Consider the following 12,529-nt stretch of genomic DNA (forward strand, 5'->3'; position numbering starts at 1 on the left):
CCCCCCTCCACTCTCCTTACTTGTTTCTGGGCCCGATTAGTGGCACGGTTTCATGCAGGGCCGGGGCAGCCCCTCCGCCTGAGCACTTCGTGCTTTCGCCTACACCTGGGGACACCCCTAGGGCTGGCTGCTGCTACCTCTTCCAGTCGCCGACCTCCGTGATGGGCTGCACCCACTCCACGGTCCGCCAGCAGTGTCCCCCGCACGACCGGTCAGTTCGATTTGCGTGGCATTCTAGGTGGGGGCAGCCCGCCACCTCCGATGCTCTGCGCCGCGGGGGTCCCCAAGCGTTGTTGAAAGCTTCTATACAGTGCTGGGAGCCCTCAGATTATGTCAGGTAGGGACCCGCAATGGACCGCAAAGCTGCCGCCTCCGGGGTGTCTGTGCCTGCTCTCTGTCGTAGCTGCTCCGGTGCCCTCACCTCACCGCTACCCATGCTCTCTGCACTTTCCCAGTCCGCCCGACACTCTGCCCGCCGGGTGTTTGAAGGGGGAGGCGAAATCAGCTGGGGAGGGCCATTCGCTGCTCCTATGCCTCTATTGGGACCCGCCAGGCCCAGAGCGGATCAGGCAGCTCAGGTGCCGCGGTGCTCACCAGTCGACGGCCATCTTGGAATCCCCCCCCTCATCCTTTTTATGAGTGGCCCCAGAATCCTTGTGAGTAGCCCTGTTGGCAACCCACAAGTCAGCAGATTTTGCTAGCTTCTTGTGGTAAATCTCTTTTCAGAACTGTCTCAGCTCAGGAGAGCAGGCATCAAAAATAAACACCAAAAAATAGATTTCTCATTCCTTCAAAGGAGTTCACTCTGTAACCCTTAACCCAACCATCTACGTTTTTCAAACATTGACACACCCAGGTAGCCCAAGGGGTACCATCAGTCTTTTTGAGGATCCTAAACCTCTAAAGGTACTGGGAAGGAGTTTCCCCAAATCTAGCTATCAAAGCTAGCTTCACATTTTCATATTTCAATCTTTCAAGTTCCCCCACCTCCATTACAGCATCAGTTGCAACCTGGGGGAGCCTACACAAAAGCCAAGGAATCAACTGATTCCCTGTGAAACCCTGAATCCCATAGTTATATTCAAAAGCACCCAACCAATCCAAAATATGATGTTTCACATCATATATACACTCACTGCTTCTTTAGGCATGCAAGGTCTCTTTGGACTGGAAGACCTAGAAGACTATGAGATAGAAACATTTTCAAGAGACAATTTCTTCATTTCAAGAGCATGTTGCTTTTCCATTTCCCTTAGTTTGATGTCCTGATGTTTGGTTTCAGCTTGGATTTGTAATCTTTTGAATTCTAAATCAAGTCTAATTTCTGGACTCAGTGATGGACATTGTGGGGTCCCTGTGGATACAGGTTGAGGCAAAAGGGCCTGTTGGGGTAAAGAGGGGCTCTCTTCCTAAGACTCCTCTGACTCTTCAACAATATTAGAGTTAAACTCTGAATTATCATCCTCATTATCATTTTCCACATTTCCTGGTTTAGTAGGTGCGACAGGCCATTTTTCTTTCCTGTAACAGGAAGATTCCTGATTTTACACATTTCTTTCAGTTGCTCCACTGTGAAAAAGATCAGGGCTTTTTGCCGGAAGTTATCCATATTTGCCATGTTACAATTGCTTTCTAGTGGAGCTTAGTCTTGAAGGTTTTTAGTTGAACAAAAGCCGAGTAAATTCTTAGTGTAACAACTCTACAATAGATCCTCACCGCCTGCCAACAGTGTTAAGCAAGATTGTATGCAGTACCCTTTGGGTGCACTACAACAAGCCTGACCGCCTGGCAATAGGAACCCAACCTTTGGTATAAGCTTGTACTACACAGGTTGGAAGCGTGTTGAGCAGCCAGGCTTATCTCAAGAAGGGTCAATGTGAGCTGTAGGGGTGTTACACAGAGGTTCACAGTGACAAGTATTCAAATAGACACTTATACACAAGGTTTCAGCTGGAGGCTCATAATCCGGTACACAGAGAGCACCACTCTGCCAACAGAGGCGTCCTGCCTCAGCAGCGGCACTCTATGCCTCAGGTGTTAGGTTCCTCTCCGCCGACCAGATTGTTATGTTCCAACCACATGTTAGCCGCTGCAGGGGTCTCCAGGAAATGCACTTTGCCCTTATAGAAGATTTTTAGCCTTGCCGGATAGATAAGCATATATTTAACATCGAGGTGCCGGAGCCTCGCTTTGATCGGCACAAAAGAATTCCTGGCCCTCTGGACAGCTGGTGTGTAGTCTGGATAAATGGCAATGTTGGAGTTGTCGCGCTGGATCTCACCTCCTTCCCTGGAGTATTTCAGAATCACCTCCCTGTCCTGAAAATTAAAGATCTTTGCTATGACACCCCAGTGGGGGCCTCTTCTGCAGCGAGATGACGAGCTCGCTCAACTGCAAATCCTTGAGACAAGTTCCCAGGACAGACTTCTTGTAGCATTAAGTTCTCGACGTATGGAGTGGGGTTTGAGCCCTCGAGGCCCTCTTGGAGCCGAAGCAACCTGGCATTGTTTCGACGGGCCCTCACCTCCGCTCGCAGAGCCAAGGTGGGGTTCTTTCTCTCCAGCTACCTGACCCGACTTTCCAGGTCTTCTCAGCCGACTTAACTCTCTCAGCTAGATTGCAGAGGTCCTGCCGCAGCAGTTAAACATCTACCTTGACCTCGTCTATCTTTGTTTCCACCGAGGATCTCAGTGCTGCTATTGAAGCCAGCACCAGGTCTCCTTGGGTGCCCGTGCCTGAAGCCCCTGCCTCGGTCTGCAGCACTGGGGCAGTCTGCGCAGGGTCCCGAGGCTTGCTTGCATTGCTAAATGAGTCCATTATTGTGGATTTACTTTGGTCCTTGGAAGGGGACATGCTTCAAGTGAGGGCCGAGTAGGTCGTGACCAAAATCCCAATCCAGACCCAGGCGCACCACCAACAACCAAGGCAGCCCTGCAACCCCAAGTGTCGTCGTGAGTCCTCTGCGCCCCTGTAACTCCGCTGGCCCTTTCCGTTGTCAACTACAGCACCCAGCAAACTCTGTAGCCGCCAAACAACAGGTGGTGCCTATTGCCGCCCCACTCCTTGCAATGACTGTCAGGTGCACTCCCAGTGGTCACCAAGACAGGTATCGTCGACCGGGGACATAGGCCCTGCTCACCTACCACTCTTCAGCCAGCCCACGGAGCCGATCACCCCCTCAGTGTGTGTGACCAGAAGTTGGGCTGGGGGCTGCTCTGTCGCGCACAGCTGTGTGCCAGTTCCCACAAAGTGCTGCGCCTTCCACTTCTTTCACAGGGTGGATATCATAAGCACGAATGATACAGTCTTTAGTTATTCAATACTAGCAATTGATATGCCACTAAAAATGAGTGAAGGTGGGGCTGCCCCTTCCGGTTTTCGAGGTATTTATTGACTGCAAGTGCCCAGTTCCTGAGGCCCCAGGGTCTCGGTGATTACCCGCTACTCAGCGGCACAACTGTTCCACCAACCAAGCACTCTCCCAGCCGGCCCCAATTTCAAACAATGCCAGGGAAATCGAGGCCGCCCGGGTCCTGCAATCCGTGCTGTCCACTCTTCTCTTGCATTTAATCTGGGTCGCTTCCAGGTATCCAGCGACCCAGCAATTCGCCCTGGGTCTGATCCGGGTCCCCTCACCGTACTCCTCCCAGGGTGGGGTGCACTGTCAGCCGCGCTCCAACGGCGTGAGGCAGCATCTAAGTCCTACCATCAGCGAGAACGGCCCGCTCGTTCCACTATTCGGGTACTGCGTGTGTCAGGGCCCGGTGCTTCCCGCTCCAGCTTAAGTTCGGCAGTAGCCAGGAGGACGGAGGGGTTGGCAGTCCCCCGCTCCATGCACCTCTAGCAGTTCTGACCCACCAGTCAGGCAGGGACCGCTGTATTCCATGGTCGCTTCTCCGCTCCTCCTCCACCTCCACCTCTTCACTACAGCTTGGCCCCGTCTGGCATTTTCTCCCTCACAGGGCTGAGTTTCCAACCGCCTTCACTCCATCCAGCGTCTCTGATTTTAGTCCTGACGCGGGCGTTGGTGCCCCCCCCCCCAGTTTACTGAATGGATGTGTGACCTGGGATGCCCACCGCCGCACATCAGGATCTATTGAAGATCAGGATGGGAGCTGTACAAGTTCACAGCCTCACCACATGGGCCCAGGCCATGCCCTATTAACATTAACAGTTGTAGGAAGGATTCAAAGTATCCCTCTATCCTTAGGAACTGTAGTTAGTAAGGGTAAAGAAAGAACCTTAAAGGAGAACCCAAAAGGTTCACAGCAACACTGCACATAAAATGCTGTGTGCTGCAAAAGTTGAAAACAGGTGCCTTTAAATCGGTATGGGGGAAAGCAGACTCCATAGTAAAGATAAAACACATAGAACAGAGTTGCAAATGTTAGAGCAAATAAGAATGGATGAGGAGGAAAAAGGCTCCCATCATTCAGGATAGAAAGAAAAAGGTCCAGAAGTCGTGCAAAGAGTGCTGGGGGTCTCACTGGGAGAGGGGATGAAGCTTAAAAATGATAAATCTCCACCCAACACCTGTGACAGTCAATCCTCAATGGATGAACAAAGAAGCAGGTCCTGCATGGCTTCCATTGAGGTTAGAAGGCTGACATTGCAGGAACAGGTGACTTATAGCACATGGTGAAGACTTCTAAGTTCCAAGAATGTACTTAAAATGGCAACGGCTGCAGGGGAGTAGCCAGGAGAGAGCTGGTCAGGCCACTGGTTCGTCCACATACCCTTCAGAAGGCTCAGAAGGCATGGATCCTCCAGCAGTGGTTGGGATTGGTTGTTCCCACCGGTCCAGGGGTTGTAGCACAGACTAGGGTCTACCCGAGATTGACAGAGGAGCAGAGTTTCACTGGAGTTGATGCTGGTCATCAGCAGCTACATTTCTTCATAGTGGCTTTGGCTCCTATGTCGTTATGTGGAATGGATGCAGGTGGAGTCCTTTTATCCAAGATTTGGACTGGGAGCTCACCCAGTTCTATAACTATAGTAGTTAAGTGACAATACTGACCTAGAGGTTTTATTGATTATTGTGCATTTTAAATGGCAAATAAATCATTGTACATTTTTGTTTAACTGGAATTATTATTGGAGTACTTTCAGTGGGTTTCATTGTAGCCCAAAACCACTTCCACACCCCTCCTGAGTCTAAGCATACCAATCTACTACCTACCTTGATTGGGTTTGGCTAGACATCAGTTTCTATCCTGTTCACCAAAATAGGTTGGCCTCCCAAAATCCCTCTTAATAAACACCAATCAGAAAAACTTAATGGGAAGAAGAGGGACCTCTACTCATGTGGGGGTTGTAATGGTTCAATGCTCTTAGACCACACTTTGCACATAATTCGACGCCCACCCTCGACCCAATCAGGCCCTCACTCACCTTTTGTAGCAGAGCAAAATCAAGACCTTTCACCAAGTGAGTGTGCTCCATGTCACCACCCAAGAACTTGGACTCCTGGATCAGCTGCCGCCTCTTCTCAGCTGCAGATTTATCCCTAAATCAGTAAAAGATATGGAATGTAAGAGAAGAAGCGAGGGGTGGAGGGAGAGATGCATTTCCACCTGAGTCACAACCCAGGTCCATTTCCTAGAAGTATAAAGGACGTGGTCTTGGAGGGGGGGGGAATATTCAAAATGAGACCGCAATTTTTTTAGGCACATATAATGAATTGCTCCCGATTAATACATTGGAAGGATTCCACAGGGCTTTTTCCTTTGCTACATTATTTCACTTACATAAGTGAAATAATGGGCAGTGGTCAAATGCAGGCCAGTTGTGATTAGTGAGGTACAAGCACACCATCTGTGAACAGGGGGGTGGGATTAAAGAGAAAGGGCGTGGAAGGATTAGTGAGAATCACCCACCAAACTAGTAATGGTAAATGACTAGGCTTAGATTGCTGCTACAGGGGAGGGTAAGACATTGGCTAGAACACCTACGCCTCTGCTGTAGGCCCCACAGCTCTGTAGTTTGCTGTTGTGCTGATGAGCTCAGTCTCCTCGTAGTCCTTGTTGACACCATCACGTCTTTCCTTGGCTCGGTCCCGATACTTCTCTGCCAGCTCACGCTCTCGTTCAATTTCCTGTTGACGCAGCTTGGCATAGTAACTGCAGACAAGGCAAGAGTATAACTTGAGTCATTGCTTCAACTTCCAAAAATCCAACCCTCCTCTACGTCCATTGTCCTCTGCAAGTTTACTATGAACTAGGAGCACAGTAAAGTAGTAGTTTAAGTTTCTAATGTCCCCTATAAAATGAAGTAACACTTTTCTGTAGGATTTATAAACAAAGTCACTTATTTTAAGTCCAATACATTACCATAAAAGAGGCCTGATCGCCCACGAAATTCAAGGCAACTCACACACTGCTTCACTTACCTTTTTTTCTTCCGCCTGCGAGCGGCTGGATCCTCCTCCTCATTGTATTCCCGGGGCATTCTGAGAAAATGAGAAACAATTGTAAGTTACTAATAAATCGAAAAGGGAGGTTTTCTTTAATTCCTGTAGTGAGTGTCTTTAGGTGCATCTTTCTGCCTTATAGAGCCTGGTGAGCTTGAGGGAAATTACTGACAGTACAGAAGTGATAGTGTGGCAGAGCAGATAAGGTCAATCTCTTGGGGAAAGGGGTATGGTTGTTAAAAGGTACAGTGCACACATTTTATTAATACCAAATGAGAGAATGTCCACACACTTTAAAAAATATATGTATATATAAACTTTATATAAATAAAGATGACACAAGAAATCACTACTCGCACAGGTAAGTCAACTATATAATAAATGTACCATAATCTATCAGTTAAGTAAAAACTCTTTAAAGAGTACAGTTAAGTTTCCTAGATGGAAAAATGCAGTAACATGCGAGCGATAGAGTGTTCATTTTGTTAGGAAAGATTTTCAGAATCATCCGTGCGGGCTGGTTCCGAGATGCCACCCTAGTTAGTGAACAGGGTAGTGGGCAGGTCTAGCCAAACTCCAAAGCAGTGTAGCAGAGCCGTAAGGCAAAACCTTAGGCAATACGGGAGTGGTGTAATTGTACAATGAACCAGAAAAAGAGCACTCCTATAAATCAAAGGCCAATAAAAAATACTTTGGGAGGGGATCACCATTGGGACTAACAGTACTTCACTGCCAATCTTCCTGCCTCCTGAAGTTTAGCTGGACTGCTCTGCTACAGGTACCACTGGAGGGTGGGACTTTGCTTTTGCTTGCAAACACTGTATTACCATTAGATTAGATGGTTACACATCCATCACCAGAGGGTTGTGGAAAATTCTTCCTCAAACAAATTAATCCACCCTATTCCAGACAGGCATCAGCATATGTCAGTCTGGACTGGTTTCAAGTCGACTACAGCCCGCAGTCTTCAGATACAGGCCGACAAAGGTCCTTCCTCGCAAACACACAGAAAGAGAAATAAGGGATAGTCATGTGAACCCTCTGATATTTAAAGAAAACGGGCAAACTATTTTGTGAAATGGCTGGGGGCTGGAAGGAGTCAAAAATGATCTAGCCACGTGAAATGGATTATGAAACCAATTTAGACATGTAAAACAATCCACCAGCACCCTAGTGACTTGAACACCATATAAGGGCCCTTAAGGCAGAGCATGCAAAAACAGAGGCACACTTAGTCAGCCTTGGGATTAAACCTGGCTGGGCGAAAAATAAATTGCAAAACCCAGAATAGCCAGTTTGTAGTACAGGTAAAAAGTTGTCTACCAAACATGCACCACTTTCTCAAACAGAGAGACACCTTGCTAGATATAGACTTTATATATGAAAACAATTTATAGACCTTTACTGCCCACTCCAACAACTGGGAATCCTGCTCACACCACCACTTACAGTCAACTTTATTCCCTACCTCATTACAGTTCACATTAAGTGATCAAAACATGTTGAACTGCAGTGTGAGAAAATGGTTGGTGTAACGATTAAGGGGATCTCGTCACTTCTCCCCAAAAAGGGAGCCCTTCTCTGTGAGGCTAAGGAGGTGCAGACTGATGTGGTATTACAAAGGATCCTTTGCTGAGAGTCCTTTCTTTCGACTACTACTGCGATATACCTTCCAGAATCCCTCCTTTTGTCACTGTTAGGACAGTTTTTCTAAAGTCCAACTAAGGGCTTCATAAAATAATATCTGAGGCAGTACAAAACTCCACCCTTAGTATAAGCCTGAACCACCTCGGAACAATTGGTAGCGTAGACTGAGCAGCCAGGCTTATCTTAGGTGGGAGAGAGGGCTGTAGCTTGTTACAAAGAAATTGTAGCATACATATGGTCCAAAGAAACACTGAAAAGGTTTGTATTGTAAAAATAAAGGTTTTAAATACAGTAGGCCAAGATAAATCTTGGGGAAGTTAAGTACTATTGCATATCATATAAACACAACTATAAAAAACCAACTCATTACTAAGGGTATACAAACCAAAGTAAAATCCTATTTAGATTACAATAAGCAGTCAAGGTGAGTCAAACCTATAACACATTCAGAATTGTAAGCAACTATTCTGAGTAAAACCAGGTTAGGTATACTTTCAGAATACAATAAATAATTCAAGGGCAGTAGGCCCTATTGGTCCCAATATGACATGCATTACTCACCGCAATAGCATTTCTGATGATTGTATCTGCTTAGATTCAGATGCTCTGCATATGGTCCGACATCCAATGGTAACCGTGGAGTATTGCATCTTGTCTTTCGGGACGTGTAGTGTACCCAAAATCCCTCACGCGCAGAGGATTGTATTTTTTCTGCCATGAGGGAGCCCAAGGCTATTGCGAGTGAGTACATGAAGAGAGAAAGTAGAAAGAGGTCTATGTTCCTTCCACCACAAACGGGGAGGCAGGAAGGGCGCATGTGAATCTAAGCAGATACAATCATCAGAAATGCAATTACAGTGAGTAATGCATGTCTTCTGATGCTTGTTAATCTGCTTAGAATCACATGCTGAGCATAGACTAGCAAGCAGTACCCAGAGTTGGAGGTGGGTTGTGAGAAGGAACAGTAGAGAAAAGAAGTCTTAATACTGCTTGTCCCACCTGAGAGTCATATCTAGAATGAGTGTCTAAGCAATAGTGTTTTGTAAAGGTGTGTACAGAACTTCAGGTTGCCGCTTTGCAAATGGACTCCAGGGGAACATTTGCAATGAATGCTATGGAAGCCCCAGTGTCCCGAGTAGAGTGTGCTCTAGGCTTGAAGGGCAGTTCACTCTTAGCAAGAGTATAACATAGTGTGATGCATTTGACAATCCACCTTGAGATTTAGAGACAGGATCCCCTTCTCTACCAGCTGCCACTGAAAGAAAAACTGGTTTGTCTTCCTCAGTGGTTTCGTTCTTTCCAGATAAAACATGACTGCCCTGCGCACATCTAGTGTGTGTAGGCTTCTTTCAGCCATGCTAGTGGGATTCTGGAAGAAAGTGGGTAGTCCGATCGATTGGTTCACATGGAACTTCGAGATGAATTTAGGCACAAATCTGGGATGAGTGCGCAGAACTACCTTATCCCTGTGGACTGTAACAAAAGGGTCTAGAACAAAAAGGGCCTGTAGTTCGCTAACCCTTCTTATAGAAGTGATAGCCACTAGGAAGGCTGTCTTGTAAGTAAGTAAGGTCTTTTAGACTTGCTTTATGCATTGGCTCAAAGGGCGATCCCAGGCGTCTGGTTAAAACCACATTTAGATCCCATCCAGGAGCTCGGTGAGAAATGGGGGGGGGGTGGATTCTCTTAACCCCTTCCATAAAGGCCTGAATAACCAGTATTTTCCACCATGACACTTCCCGCTGTGACGTGGTGTAGGCTGAGAGCAGCAGCAAGATAAACCTTTAGGGAATTGAAGACCAGTCCTGCGTCTAACAAATGGGTTAGGTACAGAACAATGTGTGTGGGTGAGCAATCGATGGGGTTGACGCCCTTGGTATTACACCAGATGACAAAGCGTTTCCATTTACTGCAACAGCGGGTGTTAGGTTTCCTAGCTTCCCGGAGTATGTCCATGCATCTCTGAGGGAGCTGTAGGTGTCCAAACTCTATGACCTCAGGAGCCAGGCTGCTAAGTTCAGAGTTTGTGGGCATGGGTGTAGGGTCTCCCCCCCTGTCCTGAGACAACATGTTGTACGGGCAGGGTAGTTTTACTGGTGGGGAGAGGGACATTTCCATTAGATGAGCGAGCCAGGGTTGGCGGGCCCACGTGGGGGTCACCAATATCATGGTGACTGGTTCCTGGTACATCCTCGTGTTTGAGAGCCCCCATCCAAATGTTTTGGGACAGCTTGGATAGCCCTGGAGAGTGTGTGTCGCCTTGTTTGTTTAGGTAATACATGGCTGTGGTGCTGTCCGTCAGAACCAGAACGGTCTTCCCTTGTAGTGGAGTCTGAAAGGCTTTTAGTGCCTTGAACACTGCTAATAGCTCTAGCAGATTTATATGGTTGGATGTTACTTGTGGGGACCACACTCCATGCGCTGTCTGCTGAAGCAGGTGAGGCCCCCCCACCCCGTGAGAGATGCGTCTGTCGTGAGAGTGGCTTCTACTGCGGTGGTGGTGAATGACTTCCCTTTCAAGAAGTTTTCCCTCGACCACCACTGCAGAGAGAGAACGAGGGCTGGCGAGACACCTACCAGATCTTTCCATTGTCCGCTGGCCTGACAGCAATGACGGTTGAGCCACTCTTGCATGGGACGCATGCGCCGGCGCTCGCGGGGAACCAAGTATATGCATGACGCCATCATACCTAGCAGCTGCATGGCCTTGCGTACCGTCACCTCCCGACTGGCTAAATATGGAGGGATCTGAAAAAGCATATTCTGAACCCTTTCTTTGGAGGTGAAGACTAGGCCGTCCTTCGTCCGGATTAGAGCCCCCAGAAATTGTTTTAGTTGACTGTGGACTAGACTGAACTTCTTCTCATTGATAGAAAGGTCTACGGTCTTCTGGGTGTTCAAAAAGCATGTGTCGTAAGAGTCCCGTTACGAGCCAGTCGTCGAGGTAAGGGTAAACCGGGACGGATAGTCTGCGCGGGTGTGCTGCCACTACTGCCAGGACCTTTGTGAACACCCTTGGTGCTGAGGCGATGCCGAAGGGGAGCACCTCGAATTGGTAGCGTCTGTCCTCTATTATGAACCTTAGATATTTCCTGTGCGCTGGCAACATTGAAATATGAAAGTATGCATCTTTCATGTCCAGTGTTGCCATGCGGTCCCCCTGTTTCAACAGTGGGATCACTTCCTGTAGCGTTACCATACAAACCTTTTGAGGTTTTATAAATGTGTTCGCTGGGGCGCAGGTCTAGAACAGGGCGCATGGTGAGGTCCTTTTTGGGTGCAAGCAAGTACACTCAATAAATACCCTTGTTTACCTCAAGAATAGGGACGGCTTCTATGGCGTCCTTTCCCAGAAGCGCTTCCACCTCTAGAATCGGGATCTGTAGATGGTCCGGCGTGAGACGTCGTGAACGTGGCAGTCTGAACTGTGGTGATCGGGCGAATTCCACGCAATACCCGTGGGCAACCGTCTTTATGACCCACTGGTCTGAAGTTATCCCCTCCCATGCCGCAAGGAAAGATGTTAAGCGCCCCCCGACCAGGGTGACATGGGAGGGGACCTGGATCCGTTGGTCATTTCTGGCCAAAGGCTGCAGCTCCTCTGGGGTTGGGGCCTCTGCTGCATCGTTGACCCCTAGGTGGGCAGTTGGCGGGGCTTCCGGATGCTTGTCCAGAATTCTAGTTTCCCGTATTGTAGTTATTTTGACCTGAACGGGATTGCCCTCGAAAGGATTTACGAGAACCGCCTCCCTTCTGGAGGGAAGGCTTCTGTGTTATTTGTGGTAATGACTTCAGAGTCTCGTGCTCTTTCTTGGCCGTCTCCAGAGCATCGTAGACCACTTTACCAAAGAGATTGGTCTCTTGTATGGGTTTGTTAATAAGAGTGGACTGTTTCAGGCTTGAACGCCGAGTTATGGAGCCAAGCGTGCCGCTTGAGTAGTGTGCCCTGGGCCATGGACCTGCCTGCCGTCTCTGCAGTGTCTACAGTGTTTTTAATTATATTCTGATTTACTTGCTTGCCCTCGGCCACGATGGCGAGTAGTCTGGACCTAGCGGATTCAGGAACCTCCTGGAGACCTTCTTGTACAAGGTTCCATTGTGCGTCTGCATAACTGGCAAGCAACTTGGTGTTTTTTGCTATGCGTGTGGTGAACGCATGTGCCGAGGTAACATTTACCTATGGCATACAACCTTTTAGATTCCTTATCCGGGGGTGCCTCACCCGTATCAAGGGGTACCCCTGCCCTTTTCCGGGTGGTAGTCACTACCAAGGAGTCGGGGGTGGCGTGGCCTTTAATATATTGAGGGTCAGTAGGAGATGGCCGAAATAGTTTTTCCACTCTTGGATTCACTGCCCGGGTCTGTGCTGGTGTGACCAGGGAGGGAGCCAACCTTTTAACAGAATTCAGGAGAGGAATGGCTTGGCTTGGGGGGGTGGGGGTGGTGTTAGGGAGAATTCTCTCTTGAGGCTGA

At 48.3% G+C, this 12,529-nt stretch overlaps 1 protein-coding gene across 1 annotated transcript in view; it reads right to left on the reverse strand.

Annotated features, from left to right (window-relative positions):
- IK (IK cytokine) overlaps positions 1 to 12,529 on the reverse strand; it is a 433,474-nt gene that overhangs the window by 374,890 nt on the left and 46,055 nt on the right. Inside the window, exons 4-6 of the mRNA XM_069654229.1 lie at positions 6,389 to 6,448; positions 5,952 to 6,119; positions 5,392 to 5,506 (exon numbers count right to left, since the gene is read on the reverse strand). Of these exons, the coding sequence (XP_069510330.1) occupies positions 5,392 to 5,506; positions 5,952 to 6,119; positions 6,389 to 6,448 (343 nt within the window). The remainder of the gene's footprint in view (positions 1 to 5,391; positions 5,507 to 5,951; positions 6,120 to 6,388; positions 6,449 to 12,529) is intronic.

Source organism: Ambystoma mexicanum, chromosome 3q (assembly GCF_040938575.1).
Source record: "Ambystoma mexicanum isolate Mex_15411 chromosome 3q, UKY_AmexF1_1, whole genome shotgun sequence".
Classification (NCBI taxonomy): Eukaryota; Metazoa; Chordata; class Amphibia; order Caudata; family Ambystomatidae; genus Ambystoma; species Ambystoma mexicanum.